The 16,620-nt window shown below is 36.9% G+C and overlaps 2 protein-coding genes across 2 annotated transcripts in view; one reads left to right on the top strand and one right to left on the bottom strand.

The window, feature by feature from the left end:
- Positions 1-3,398, bottom strand: part of LOC102801969 (intraflagellar transport protein 140 homolog) — a 62,035-nt gene extending 58,637 nt beyond the window's left edge. Inside the window, exon 1 of the mRNA XM_085502076.1 lies at positions 3,059-3,398. The gene's annotated coding sequence lies outside the window, so the exon portion shown is untranslated. The remainder of the gene's footprint in view (positions 1-3,058) is intronic.
- A 199-nt stretch (positions 3,399-3,597) lies between these two features.
- The window catches only part of LOC100379042 (peroxisomal 2,4-dienoyl-CoA reductase [(3E)-enoyl-CoA-producing]-like), a 30,488-nt gene continuing 17,465 nt past the window's right edge, over positions 3,598-16,620 (top strand). Inside the window, exons 1-4 of the mRNA XM_085502078.1 lie at positions 3,598-3,692; positions 3,949-4,017; positions 8,827-8,878; positions 16,429-16,494. Of these exons, the coding sequence (XP_085358204.1) occupies positions 3,619-3,692; positions 3,949-4,017; positions 8,827-8,878; positions 16,429-16,494 (261 nt within the window). The 5' untranslated portion in view covers positions 3,598-3,618. The remainder of the gene's footprint in view (positions 3,693-3,948; positions 4,018-8,826; positions 8,879-16,428; positions 16,495-16,620) is intronic.

Here is a 16,620-nt window from a genome sequence, read left to right as displayed (position 1 = left end):
ATCTCTTGTAGTTTGTTTGTGCAGTGTATAGTTACAGTAGATTATTTACAAGCTGATCCCAGACCAATTTGTAACGGCCGGGCTCGTAACACGGACCACATGATCCCCGAGCAGGGTGTGAGTCCGGTATGTGAGCTACTATAAAATCGCGATGCGATGGCTATGACCTCTATTCGCACACATGCTTCCGGTGCACTAGTGTAACCTGCCGTTAATGACGTTCCCACTTTTATTAAATATAGGTAGTAATAAAGAGAGTATCACAACGCCTTGGAAGCGACACATCGAAAGGTCAAGTTTAGTTCATCGCCCGCTGTACGAATTCACGTTTGCGACTGAATGACCACTTGACGCGATGGAGAGATCCCAAGCCCAGTTGGCGAGCTACATACCAGTAGTTTTCTGTATACACGCCCCGTGATCGATCTTTTCCAAACCTGTCTGTCTATTTACTATACATGTTTTAATTTTCGTTTTAGTTGACTTGTACTTTGAATGATTTTGAATAAAAATATTTTCCACAAGGGCGGGGTGTCTGTCTATTTACTATACATGTTTTAATTTTCGTTTTAGTTGACTTGTACTTTGAATAATTTTGAATAAAAATATTTTCCACAAGGGCGGGGTGTCTGTCTATTTACTATACATGTTTTAATTTTCGTTTTAGTTGACTTGTACTTTGAATAATTTTGAATAAAAATATTTTCCACAAGGGCGGGGTGTCTGTCTATTTACTATACATGTTTTAATTTTCGTTTTAGTTGACTTGTACTTATTTTTAATGAAAATATTTTCTAAAAGGGCGGTTTGTTTACTATACATGTTTTACAGTGGGCGCAAACAAAGCGAGACTTTCTTAGCGGCACTGTTTTGAAAACAATTTGCTACATTTTGCGACAATCTCACTTTTTCTTGCAACACTCGATTATCGACAAATTATGTTTGGTCTCGATACATATGCTCGAAAATGCTTTTTTTTCACATGAGGTAAATAATTTCCGCGTAACTACGGGAGTCTCGCCACACTTGCACAAACTTTTCCTGTCCTTGTCCTTCGACAATGTCGGCACATTCATAGGACTGTCACCCCCATGGATCGAATGGTATTGTCCTATTGTTAAATGCTAACCAAAATTAGTAAACAACATGGCGGACTCGACTCGCCGGAATGCCCGGGCGTCGATCATAAAAAGTGTGGATAGCTGCTCGAATTCGCCATCCCAGTTCAAATTATGAGCATAAACGAATATTATACAGTACAAGGATTGCTGCCCCTGCCCCGCGCGTTAGGTATTCCCCCCTGTTCGCCTTCGCGCGTGCCCGGACACTCCCTCGCGTGTCCGGGCGTTAAATAGTAGGACCCCCCAGACGGGTGATAAAGGTTCTGTGCTCTCTGTGAATGAACACTAAGACATCACATGTTGAACAGTTGTCATGTTTCTGGTATACTGTAACTTAAGGCAAGATTAATTTGTTTTTCATTTTTATTCAGCACACAAGACCCTTTCAGATTTAATCCTGATAAATTACATGTCTAGCATACCAATGTTTTATTAAAAACAGCATGTAAAAAGCAGATTTATATGACACACATGAGTCTACTGTAATATTTTAATATAAAGTTGCTATAAGTATGAACAAGGTAAGGTTAAATTCTTTTCAAATTCTCAGTAGATGTAGAATTTGTTTACTAAAGTATCAGCACTTCTATTGTCACATATTATTTATCTGTGTTTTCATTAATACGAGTTGATGCCATTTATAATAAATAAAAATTGGTAAAAAAAAAGTTATTTAAAAATGACAAGTCCTTGTTTATATCTTTTCAAAGAGAGCTTTTTGAGATAAACAATTTATTTAGGGGTTAAATCCTGTGAAAATCAAAACACCAGAGCAAAAAGGACAAATCCATCTACACGGATATTTTGAAGCAGAGACTTGAGCATGCGCACTTTCCAAACATGTACACGCGTACTGCATAGTCTCAAAATTTAAATATTGTATGTTGTATCATTATATGTTGTATTTTTAAATTGAATTTTCTCGAAAAATAAAAATTGAGCTAATAGTTTGCAATATAAAAAACACACATCTGCATCGGTTTTTGACGACGCAGTACGCGAGTACATGTTTGGGAAGTGCGCATGCTCGGGTCACTGCTTCAAAATATTGGCGTAGATGGATTTGTCTTTTTTGCTCTGGTGTTTTGATTTTCACAGGATTTAACCTGTTTTAGTTCGAATAAAGGTAATATAAGTCGATTGATAGTTTCTACGGATATCATGCTTGAGTTGTGTGAAGTGGATCGAAATAAAATTTCGAAAATCGTGTTATTTTTAGACAATTTCAATGTCATGGTGTCCTACCTTGTGTTATTATACGAGTGCTAGGGGAATGTACCGGCGACTGACTAACTATGCCGATCCTACTTTGGGTCATTTTTTATTATCCAAGAAACGTTCCGAGCGCCCGAGTCTGTATCATGCTAACCACAGTTCTTTACTACAGCAATTAATAATGACCTAACCACAAAACTACAATTAACAGAATTCAGACACATAAATGTTTCTTCAGTACAAGAACTGTCTCCTTATAGAGAACATTTATTACAGCTCTAGTCTAATCTGAGTGGTATATTTTGAATGAGTTGATTGATCAACAATATTAAAAGTTAGCAAGATTTAATTTCACGATTTGTTTGTTGGCAAAACATGAATATGTTATGGTTCTACAGTACGACTAAGTTTTCAATAACATATTAGGAGGGAATGCAGGTTTAAATTGATATTGGCAGAGGTATTGAGTGAATATTGAGACTAGATGAATGAACCACAAACCAATACACTTATTTTATTAGTAATTGTAAAACATTAGAAAATCAAATTGAAAATGTATTTTTCAACAGTTACAGTAAATATATAATTAGTAAATATTAAATATAATGCTTAGTCGTTTTAGACCCATTTTTAATACCCACGGTAATCACTCAACTTCAGTATTAGCCCAAGGAGTCAAATTAGTGAATATACATGATATTACACAAGATTTACATACTCACCTTTAAATTAAGTGTCGTGTAATATAATTATTATAAGTCACGCTAACTTCCAATGCGATATTTTTCAAATCAATCAACAGTTGTTATGATGAAAATCGACTTGATGTTGATTGATCACAATCACCAAGTGAAATGTCTCAATGTTCTTGACAGCTAATGGCGAAGATACGCGTAAATACAGTAATATCCTTGTTCCTTTATAATAAACTCATCACATTGAGGCGAAGCTGTGTTTAAATAAGGTCTTCAAAACTTCAACCACAGTTATCCATCTGCAAATGTTGTATTATTATGGTTACCGCTGTCCACCATTTTGAACCTGACGAAAAAATTTCAACAGTCCCGGATGTACCCTCTATGGAAATAAGTTTTCATACACACAACAAATGTTTTAAAGTTCTCATTTAAAAATCCGTCTTTCAATTATAATTAAAGTCTATAAGGCAAACAGTATATTGTTCTGCATTCTGTTCTATTTTTATTTGCGTCATTAATAACTGACGGTCCGTTGTATTATCAGTTTAGCGAACGAGGTTGATCGAAGTAGTAACCCTGCGAAGATGGCCGATAACACGGATCCAGATACCGCTTTGATTGAAAACTATCAAGGGTTCTTTCGAGAAGACTTACTGAAGTATCTTGTTTACTCTGTTATAGTTGCAAACGTTCCGAATTGTGTTAGACATAAATTGCAGTTTTGTAGTAGCAACTTCGAAACGATTAACATAATAACAATTAGACTGACCTTTGACCTGTACTAAACGAACTTTAGATGTTCAATATTTTAACCAAAGTATATTTCATTACTATCCATGTTGTGTTAACTTCAATAGATAGTATTTATTTATTTATTTATTTAATGTGAGCCACTTGGTTTAATTGAATTCTAGGAATAAAGTTGCGATTATAACAGGTGGCGCTACAGGAATAGGATTTACAATCGCTGAGGTTTTTATGAGGTAAGAGTTAAATGTTAAAAAGGCATAAATAGCTTCAACCAGAAAAAATGCATTGATAACATTTTTAAACATTGCAGCAGTTATATGTAATGTCAAATGGAGGGTCGTCACCTGTGTACATGCAGGAATTGAGTCCCAAGCCAAGATATAACACATGACAAGTAACCTGTAGAATACTGTGTGGGTAATATTTTTTATATTGATTTTTGTTGCATTTGCAGCAAATAGTTACCAAACAATGAGAAATCTATAGGATTGAATATACCCCACAGCTGGCTTCACATGCATTGTTCATAGTTCATATGGTGCTTACACCAGGATTTAATTACAGCACCTAGGCGGTATGTGGTTACAGCTTAATGTTCGAGTAATCGCAAGAAATTGACATGACAATAGAAATTCATTAAAGACTGCCACTCCCATGCAATTAACAGCGAGTGAAATTCCTGGGATTGAAACATATATTTTGAAGTCACTGATGTAGGCAACGAATAACTGCAAGTTGACATAAAGACGAGGTAGTTTATTTAATCAGTGGTCAACTAGAGGCTGAAATTATAATTAATTTGTTTATTTCAATTTCTCCTGACGTCAAATAGAATACACTGGTGAAACACGGTAGTAACTGTGGGTGAAAGGATGTTTTGGGGTGTAGTTTACATTGTATATGGAGTGGTAGGGTGGGGTGTAATGTGTTCGTTTCCAACTATTATGAAGTCACGTAGAATTTCACTTAATTTATTTTTGCTGACATGTTTTCAAGCATTACATGTGAATCTAGTTTTCACTGCGCTGTGTCTCAATATAGTATGAGGGAAATGGCATATTCACTGGAATTTATTTCAGGGGAAAAATGTTTTCAGTGATAATGAAGTATTATGATACCCTCCCCGTGGCTTTCATTGCGTATGGAAGTTATTTTCACGAGTGATGCGGTGTATCCTGCTGCCGGACTTTCACGAGCGAAGCCACGGGGAGGGTGTGGGGTTCTGTTATTATACACATGTCCCATATTTGATTATTTCATATTAAAAAAAGAACGTGCAACAAACCGGGATAGAAATTTAGATCGGGGAACCCAATTGCCCATTAATATGCTCCAAGACAGTGCTGCGACCTAGCAACGCTTGTCAGTGTAGAACGCGTGTCGCTGTACGTGTGAAAATAAAATAATCAGACGTCTAATTTAAGTCATTGTCCGAATAAATAACTCGTCGATGTTTAAGCGCGGTGGTCGTAGCACAGCGCGTGTTCGAATTTCATGTAAATAAACAATGTATTTTACACGCGTTGTATACGTCGCTGTGAGTCCCATATCGAACAGGACGTGACACGACGACTGTCGCCCTTTAGTTGGGACCACGACAGAACCAGAACTTAAACTGGGCGACTACGATACACGGTTGATGTTGAAGTTAAAAGTTCCTCCACAGATCTGTACATTGGCAAACATGCCGTGCAACTGCGGTACTCCACTGACGGAATGATTTTCGTTGAAATCGGTCGTCGCTGACTCGTGAGCTGCACACTACAACCTCGTTTGTGATGTTGCTTGCTTGTCGTGGATAGACTGAGTCTTGGTTACCGGTTAAATTTTGCTAATTTGGCGTTGGTAATCTTTATTTGGAACTGAGTAACGCCGCAACGTCGCCAGCAGAAACCTCATGGTATATCGATGTTGATGGTTGCGGCTCCATATTAATCGGAGATTTTACTGCGGGTCCAGGCAGCGGGTGGATCTTCCGAGAGCCCTTCAAGATTTATAAAACTCAGATTCCAGGTGGTCAACAAACATTAAGTTCTCCCAATCCTAGTATTCTATGTGATGTACATCTAACATGCCAAAATGCTGGTGAACGATTTGAACCTGACAAAAATACTTGAAATAGATACCAGGAAGGGGAGGGGGGTAAAAGAAAAGTTATATAACATTTTATTATTCAATAATTTATTAAAATACACAAGTTTGTCCAACTTCCTGTGATACAACACCTCAGACATAGCTCATTGTACTCGGCCTTAGTGTGGGCAAAAAGTTACTATTTGAATTTTTGATATCTTTTTTCATTAATGAGAAAGTTGACCCCGAAGTTAGAGTAACTGTTCAGCAGGAATGGCTTTTTAACTCTTCTGTGATTTTTTTTTTTGGCTTGGCTGATTTTGTCACGGTTCATACTTGACAGGCAGGTCGTACCATCACTAATTGGAAAAACAATCCTGACCCACCGCTACCATGGCAACAGCCAAAGTCTTGTAATAGCAGTGCCCAAATGATCATGCCTTTTATTTTGGCTACGTTGCGCACTGGTAAGAGATCACCGACGCCGACATTGTTACCACTGTCAACGGAATCCCAACGCAGCTTTGAACTTTGAATAAAATGTAAATGCTGCTTCCAATCTGGAAAATACTATCGCAAAACGATTGGAAATTATACATTTAACGGCTGAATACGTCCTAACAATAAAATAAAGTGACTTCTAATGACTGCCATTTTATTTTGCAAACCTCGTATAAGGTGCCCGGTTTTAGTTATAAACAGACGTTAGCTTCACGTTCATGTCCCTTCCATGATAACAGCCGAAAACATATTGCTTGTTTTTTACCGGTTTTCATTGGCAACCGAAGTATTTTTATTTTGTAAACAAATTTTCGTCTGCTATTTTTATTCACTTCAAATCGTTCAGCAACATTTTTGGCATATTAGGTGTACATCACATGGAATACTACGATTGAGAGAACTTGATGTATGTTGACTGATTTTTATCATAGTACGAAGTACCAACATTTGACTGGTAATCAAGATTCATGTAATCCATGGCTAACAAGCAACATCACAAGCGAAGTTGTAGCATGCAGTAAGTCATCCCGTCAGTGGAGTACCGCAGTAACACGGCATGTTTGCCATCAGCATTGTATTCAAACGAATCACGTGGTGTGCCCTTCTCGTTCAAACCCTGGATTCGATCAATAGGGGAGTCCCATTAAAAAAACACATTGCAAATCATGCAAGTTCAACATTTTCAAACCAATATACTAAAACAGAAATGCTCAGAGATGTAAATGAAGGATAGATATTACTTTTCACTATACACATCTCTGTTGATACTATCCCTCACATATTCTACTCCCAATTACTCCTGCGTAAAATGGACTAGCCTCTTCATGTTGACATTCAGACTAAAATCACGTGACAGGCTGTTAAAATTGGCTGTTGCATACTCTTTCGCCGGTCTGGAAAATGTGTTTAATTAACTCACATTCAAGCAACAATGCAGATTTCCCAGTGGGAGTGAGACTATTCAAACTCTGCCACTAAAAAATAGGGGTGTTTTCAGCAAAAAACGAATAACCCTGGAATACATACAATATACTGAATTTCGGAACAAATCGTGCATTACTTACAGCAGCAGAATACCACAGAAATATCAGACGAAACATGAAAACACTATATATTGTATTTCAGCCTGAACCCTCTATATTGCAATTCAAGGAATTAACCCCATATGTGCATCCATTTCCCACCTTGGTATCACCCACCCCTGAAAACAAACTCTTAATACCACGCTGAAGCGTTTGGTAATAAAATCGCAAAGGCTCATGGGTAGACATGTTTGTAAACAATGACATGCTATGGCCATCTGACACATGAGACGACTTCCTGCTTTAAAATTTTCTCAGTCTACATACGTGACTGTCAAGACTGGGTTTGCATGATCAGGTGACATCTTAGAAAGGAAAATTTGAACTGTTTCATTAGCTATGCCTTGTTGCAGCCATGTTAAGCCATTTTGGGATCGAGTCTTCACCATTGAAAAACAAAGACTGCAATGGAAGGAAGGTAGCTAATAATGTATATGATAAGACCAAGAGAACATGAACAATTTTAGAACCATTGAAATCAGAATTTGCATGACAAAATATGAATGACTGCGTGGGTAAGCAAGAGGTTTACTGTAAAATATTCCATGCTGCCTAAGGTTCTTCTAGCAGCGAAAATTATCAATAAAATGATGAGTGTGAAGACAGTGCATGGTTTGATTCATGTATGATTCACGTACGATTAAAAACCTTTATTTCATGCAAATGTTTAGATTTAGCAATTTTAGCCAATGTAACAATATCTTTGTGTGTGAAAAATAGTGATCAGTTTAGCATTTTCTGTGACAATTTTTTATCTGATCATCTTCACATCTTGAGAATCTTATCAATTGCTATGAAATGTCAATCAAGTTCAATTTTGGTGTAACTAGCAATGTGAAATTTCTGAGATAAAGGGTAAAATACTCACTCTTTTCATGCCAAAAAAGATATTGTTTCGTTAGTTAAAAAAATCACTGAGATTTAAAAAAAATTCAAAGTTTCCGACCGGTGGCCATTTTGTTTGAATTAATGCTGTTCCAGAGCAATAACTCTCAATATGTACTCATTTGACGATCAGATACTGAATATAACTGAATGTTGATTATTTTATTGTTAAAAAATCATTATAATCAAGCATCAGCTTCTGGATATATATCTGTGACATGTTTATTTTCAAACTATATTACTATAAACAAAACTACTGTATCTATTTGATAACTATTAAATTTGATGACTAACATGGATTGTGCCATGCATGACTTGTTTCAGAGTGATTTGTAGCGTCATTTCATTTTGACTTCTGTAATTTGGTAACACTGTCAATACATATTGAGATTCAATGCACAGTATTTTTTGGCGACCCAACTCAACTTACAAGATAGATGGCTTAAGCTTATTCTCTGTGATTTATTTAATTTTCAAAGATTGTATCTTTTTATTATGTAGGCATCAATGTGATACAGTTATTGCTAGTCGTAAAATTGACAAGTTAAAAAAGGTAGGAAATTATATTACTGCATCTATGTTTTATGGAGATTATATATGCTGCTCCTTTCCCAGTTCCAACCAATTCATTATCTATTTTATTCATTTATTTTAGACCACACCCATATCATTGTTTTTTTCTTTTTTGACCACACTCATTGTTATAATTTGTCTGAGACTACATACATTTCATTGTTCCCATTCCTAATAGACCACTCTTATTCCATTGTGTCCATTCCTAATAGACCACTTATATTCCATTGTGTCCATTCCTAATAGACCACTCTTATTTCATTGTTTCCATTCCTAATAGACCACTCTTATTCCATTTTCCCCATTCCTAATGGACCACCCAAATTCCATTGTTTCCATTCCTAATAGACAATTTTTATTTCATTGGTACCATTCCTAATAGACCACTCTTATTCCATTTTTCCCATTCCTAACAGACCACCCGTATTTCATTGTTCCCATTCCTAATAGACCACTCTTATTCCATTGTGTCCATTCCTAATAGACCACTCTTATTCCATTGTTCCCATTCCTAATAGACCACTCTTATTCCATTGTTCCCATTCCTAATAGACCACTCTTATTCCATTGTTCCCATTCCTAATAGACCACTCTTATTCCATTGTGTCCATTCCTAATAGACCACTCTTATTCCATTGTGTCCATTCCTAATAGACAACTTTTATTCCATTGGTACCATTCCTAATAGACCACTCTTATTCCATTGTTCCCATTCCTAATAGACCACTCTTATTCCATTGTTCCCATTCCTAATAGACCACTCTTATTCCATTGTGTCCATTCCTAATAGACCACTCTTATTCCATTGTTCCCATTCCTAATAGACCACTCTCATTCCATTGTTCCCATTCCTAATAGACCACTCTTATTCCATTGTGTCCATTCCTAATAGACCACTCTTATTCCATTGCGTCCATTCCTAATAAACCACTTATATTCCATTGTGTCCATTCCTAATAGACCACTCTTATTCCATTGTTCCCATTCCTAACAGACCACTCATATTTCATTGTTCCCATTCCTAATAGACCACTCTTATTCCTTTGTTCCCATTCCTAATAGACCACTCTTATTCCATTGTTCCCATTCCTAACAGACCACCCGTATATCATTGTTCCCATTCCTAACAGACCACTCTTATTCCATTGTTCCCATTCCTAATAGACCACTCTTATTCCATTGTTCCCATTCCTAATAGACCACTCTTATTCCATTGTTCCCATTCCTAATAGACCACTCTTATTCCATTGCGTCCATTCCTAATAAACCACTTATATTCCATTGTGTCCATTCCTAATAGACCACTCTTATTCCATTGTTCCCATTCCTAACAGACCACTCATATTTCATTGTTCCCATTCCTAATAGACCACTCTTATTCCATTGTTCCCATTCCTAACAGACCACCCGTATTTCATTGTTCCCATTCCTAACAGACCACTCTTATTCCATTGTTCCCATTCCTAATAGACCACTCTTATTCCATTGTTCCCATTCCTAATAGACCACTCTTATTCCATTGTTCCCATTCCTAATGGACCACTCATATTCCATTGTCCCCATTCCTAATATACCACTCTTATTCCATTGTGTCCATTCCTAATAGACCACTCTTATTCCATTGTTCCCATTCCTAATAGACCACTCTTATTCCATTGTTCCCATTCCTAATAGACCACTCATATTTCATTGTTCCCATTCCTAATAGACCACTCTTATTCCATTGTTCCCATTCCTAATAGACCACTCTTATTCCATTGTTCCCATTCCTAATAGACCACTCTTATTCCATTGTTCCCATTCCTAATAGACCACTCTTATTCCAATGTTCCCATTCCTAATAGACCACCCAAATTCCATTGTTTCCATTCCTAATAGACAATTTTTATTTCATTTTCCCCATTCCTAATGGACCACCCAAATTCCATTGTTTCCATTCCTAATAGACAATTTTTATTTCATTGTTACCATTCCTAATAGACCACTCTTATTCCATTTTTCCCATTCCTAACAGACCACCCGTATTTCATTGTTCCCATTCCTAATAGACCACTCTTATTCCATTGTTCCCATTCCTAATAGACTACCCGTATTCCATTGTTTCCATTCCCAATAGACCACTCTTATTCCATTTACCCCATTCCTAATGGACCACCCAAATTCCATTGTTTCCATTCCTAATAGACAACTTTTATTCCATTGGTACCATTCCTAATAGACCACTCTTATTCCATTGTGTCCATTCCTAATAGACCACTCTTATTCCATTGTTCCCATTCCTAATAGACCACTCTTATTCCATTGTTCCCATTCCTAATAGACTACCCGTATTCCATTGTTTCCATTCCCAATAGACCACTCTTATTCCATTGTGTCCATTCCTAATGGACCACCCAAATTCCATTGTTTCCATTCCTAATAGACAACTTTTATTCCATTGGTACCATTCCTAATAGACCACTCTTATTCCATTGTCCCCATTCCTAATGGACCACCCAAATTCCATTGTTTCCATTCCTAATAGACAATTTTTATTTCATTGGTACCATTCCTAATAGACCACTCTTATTCCATTTTTCCCATTCCTAACAGACCACCCGTATTTCATTGTTCCCATTCCCAATAGACCACTCTTATTCCATTTACCCCATTCCTAATGGACCACCCAAATTCCATTGTTTCCATTCCTAATAGACAACTTTTATTCCATTGGTACCATTCCTAATAGACCACTCTTATTCCATTGTGTCCATTCCTAATAGACCACTCTTATTCCATTGTTCCCATTCCTAATAGACCACTCTTATTCCATTGTTCCCATTCCTAATAGACCACTCTTATTCCATTGTGTCCATTCCTAATAGACCACTCTTATTCCATTGCGTCCATTCCTAATAAACCACTTATATTCCATTGTGTCCATTCCTAATAGACCACTCTTATTCCATTGTTCCCATTCCTAACAGACCACTCATATTTCATTGTTCCCATTCCTAATAGACCACTCTTATTCCATTGTTCCCATTCCTAATAGACCACTCTTATTCCATTGTTCCCATTCCTAACAGACCACCCGTATTTCATTGTTCCCATTCCTAACAGACCACTCTTATTCCATTGTTCCCATTCCTAATAGACCACTCTTATTCCATTGTTCCCATTCCTAATAGACCACTTTTATTCCATTGTTCCCATTCCTAATGGACCACTCATATTCCATTGTTCCCATTCCTAATAGACCACTCTTATTCCATTGTGTCCATTTCTAATAGACCACTCTTATTCCATTGTTCCCATTCCTAATAGACCACTCTTATTCCATTGTTCCCATTCCTAATAGACCACTTTTATTCCATTGTGTCCATTCCTAATAGACCACTCTTATTCCATTGTTCCCATTCCTAACAAACCACTCTTATTCCATTGTTCCCATTCCTAATAGACCACTCTTATTCCATTGTTCCCATTCCTAATAGACCACTCTTATTCCATTGTTCCCATTCCTAATAGAACACTCTTATTCCATTGTTCCCATTCCTAATAGACCACTCTTATTCCATTGTTCCCATTCCTAATGGACCACTCATATTCCATTGTTCCCATTCCTAATAGACCACTCTTATTCCATTGTGTCCATTCCTAATAGACCACTCTTATTCCATTGTTTCCATTCCTAATAGACCACTCTTATTCCATTGTTCCCATTCCTAATAGACCACTCTTATTCCATTGTGTCCATTCCTAATAGACCACTCTTATTCCATTGCGTCCATTCCTAATAAACCACTTATATTCCATTGTGTCCATTCCTAATAGACCACTCTTATTCCATTGTTCCCATTCCTAATAGACCACTCTTATTCCATTGTGTCCATTCCTAATAGACCACCCTTATTCCATTGTTCCCATTCCTAACAAACCACTCTTATTCCATTGTTCCCATTCCTAATAGACCACTCTTATTCCATTGTTCCCATTCCTAATAGACCACTCTTATTCCATTGTTCCCATTCCTAATAGACCACTCTTATTCCATTGTTCCCATTCCTAATAGACCACTCTTATTCCATTGTTCCCATTCCTAATGGACCACTCATATTCCATTGTCCCCATTCCTAATAGACCACTCTTATTCCATTGTGTCCATTCCTAATAGACCACTCTTATTCCATTGTTCCCATTCCTAATAGACCACTCTTATTCCATTGTTCCCATTCCTAATAGACCACTCATATTTCATTGTTCCCATTCCTAATAGACCACTCTTATTCCATTGTTCCCATTCCTAATAGACCACTCTTATTCCATTGTTCCCATTCCTAATAGACCATTCCTAATAGACCACTCTTATTCCATTGTTCCCATTCCTAACAGACTACCCGTATTTCATTGTTCCCATTCCTAACAGACCACTCTTATTCCATTGTTCCCATTCCTAATAGACCACTCTTATTCCATTGTGTCCATTCCTAATAGACCACTCTTATTCCATTGTTCCCATTCCTAATAGACCACTCTTATTCCATTGTTCCCATTCCTAATAGACCACTCATATTTCATTGTTCCCATTCCTAATAGACCACTCTTATTCCATTGTTCCCATTCCTAATAGACCACTCTTATTCCATTGTTCCCATTCCTAATAGACCATTCCTAATAGACCACTCTTATTCCATTGTTCCCATTCCTAACAGACTACCCGTATTTCATTGTTCCCATTCCTAACAGACCACTCTTATTCCATTGTTCCCATTCCTAATAGACCACTCTTATTCCATTGTTCCCATTCCTAATAGACCACTCTTATTCCATTGTTCCCATTCCTAATGGACCACTCATATTCCATTGTTCCCATTCCTAATAGACCACTCTTATTCCATTGTGTCCATTCCTAATAGACCACTCTTATTCCATTGTTCCCATTCCTAATAGACCACTCTTATTCCATTGTTCCCATTCTTAATAGACCACTCTTATTCCATTGTGTCCATTCCTAATAGACCACTCTTATTCCATTGTTCCCATTCCTAACAAACCACTCTTATTTCATTGTTCCCATTCCTAATAGACCACTCTTATTCCATTGTTCCCATTCCTAATAGACCACTCTTATTCCAATGTTCCCATTCCTAATAGACCACCCAAATTCCATTGTTTCCATTCCTAATAGACAATTTTTATTTCATTGGTACCATTCCTAATAGACCACTCTTATTCCATTTTTCCCATTCCTAACAGACCACCCGTATTTCATTGTTCCCATTCCTAATAGACCACTCTTATTCCATTGTTCCCATTCCTAATAGACTACCCGTATTCCATTGTTTCCATTCCCAATAGACCACTCTTATTCCATTTACCCCATTCCTAATGGACCACCCAAATTCCATTGTTTCCATTCCTAATAGACAATTTTTATTTCATTGTTACCATTCCTAATAGACCACTCTTATTCCATTTACCCCATTCCTAATGGACCACCCAAATTCCATTGTTTCCATTCCTAATAGACAACTTTTATTCCATTGGTACCATTCCTAATAGACCACTCTTATTCCATTGTGTCCATTCCTAATAGACCACTCTTATTCCATTGTTCCCATTCCTAATAGACCACTCTTATTCCATTGTTCCCATTCCTAATAGACCACTCTTATTCCATTGTGTCCATTCCTAATAGACCACTCTTATTCCATTGCGTCCATTCCTAATAAACCACTTATATTCCATTGTGTCCATTCCTAATAGACCACTCTTATTCCATTGTTCCCATTCCTAACAGACCACTCATATTTCATTGTTCCCATTCCTAATAGACCACTCTTATTCCATTGTTCCCATTCCTAATAGACCACTCTTATTCCATTGTTCCCATTCCTAACAGACCACCCGTATTTCATTGTTCCCATTCCTAACAGACCACTCTTATTCCATTGTTCCCATTCCTAATAGACCACTCTTATTCCATTGTTCCCATTCCTAATAGACCACTCTTATTCCATTGTTCCCATTCCTAATGGACCACTCATATTCCATTGTTCCCATTCCTAATAGACCACTCTTATTCCATTGTGTCCATTTCTAATAGACCACTCTTATTCCATTGTTCTCATTCCTAATGGACCACTCATATTCCATTGTTCCCATTCCTAATAGACCACTCTTATTCCATTGTGTCCATTCCTAATAGACCACTCTTATTCCATTGTTTCCATTCCTAATAGACCACTCTTATTCCATTGTTCCCATTCCTAATAGACCACTCTTATTCCATTGTGTCCATTCCTAATAGACCACTCTTATTCCATTGCGTCCATTCCTAATAAACCACTTATATTCCATTGTGTCCATTCCTAATAGACCACTCTTATTCCATTGTTCCCATTCCTAATAGACCACTCTTATTCCATTGTGTCCATTCCTAATAGACCACCCTTATTCCATTGTTCCCATTCCTAACAAACCACTCTTATTCCATTGTTCCCATTCCTAATAGACCACTCTTATTCCATTGTTCCCATTCCTAATAGACCACTCTTATTCCATTGTTCCCATTCCTAATAGACCACTCTTATTCCATTGTTTCCATTCCTAATAGACCACTCTTATTCCATTGTGTCCATTCCTAATAGACCACCAGCTTATTCCATTGTTTCCATTCCTAATAGACCACTCTTATTCCATTGTTCCCATTCCTAATGGACTACCCGTATTCCATTGTGTTCATTCCTAATAGACCACTCTTATTCCATTGTTTCCATTCCTAATGGACCACCCGTATTCCATTGTTTCCATTCCTAATAGACCACTCTTATTCCATTGTTCCCATTCCTAATAGACCACTCTTATTCCATTGTTCCCATTCCTAATAGACCACTCTTATTCCATTGTTCCCATTCCTAATAGACTACTTGTATTCCATTGTGTTGATTTTTAATAGACCACTCTTATTCCATTGTTCCCATTCCTAATAGACTACTCGTATTCCATTGTGTTCATTACTAATAGACCACTCTTATTCCATTGTGTCCATTCCTAATAGACTACTCGTATTCCATTGTGTCCATTCCTAATAGACTACTCGTATTCCATTGTGTCCATTCCTAATAGACCACTCTTATTCCATTGTGTCCATTCCTAATAGACCACTCTTATTCCATTGTTCCCATTCCTAATAGACTACTCGTATTCCATTGTGTTGATTTTTAATAGACCACTCTTATTCCATTGTTCCCATTCCTAATAGACTACTCGTATTCCATTGTGTCCATTCCTAATAGACCACTCTTATTCCATTGTGTCCATTCCTAATAGACTACCCGTATTCCATTGTTTCCATTCCTAATAGACTACCCGTATTCCATTGTTTCCATTCCTAATAGACTACCCGTATTCCATTGTTTCCATTCCTCAGTAAACTTATTCCATAGTTGCATTCCATTTTAGATATCACCCATTCAATGGTTTATTTAGCACACTTTATTAAGCTATTCTGTTATTCTAATATTTAATATTGCTGACTCTTCCCAGGCTGCAAAGATTTTAGAAGATGCTACTGGTAGAAGATGTCTGACAGTTGTAATGGATGTAAGAAAGGTAATAATTTGGTTCCAATTCATGCTTTTATATCATTTACAAACATTGCTAATTAGTAAAAACACTACAAATTATTGATATTTTGTTGAAAACAAACTTTAATCTGTAAATGCAAAGAGCAAAGGA

This window comes from Saccoglossus kowalevskii, chromosome 8 (genome assembly GCF_978046115.1).
Source record: "Saccoglossus kowalevskii chromosome 8, keSacKowa6.1, whole genome shotgun sequence".
NCBI classification, from domain to species: domain Eukaryota; kingdom Metazoa; phylum Hemichordata; class Enteropneusta; family Harrimaniidae; genus Saccoglossus; species Saccoglossus kowalevskii.
The sequence above is the reverse complement of the archived record's forward strand: the minus strand, read 5'-3'. Positions and strand labels throughout refer to the sequence as shown.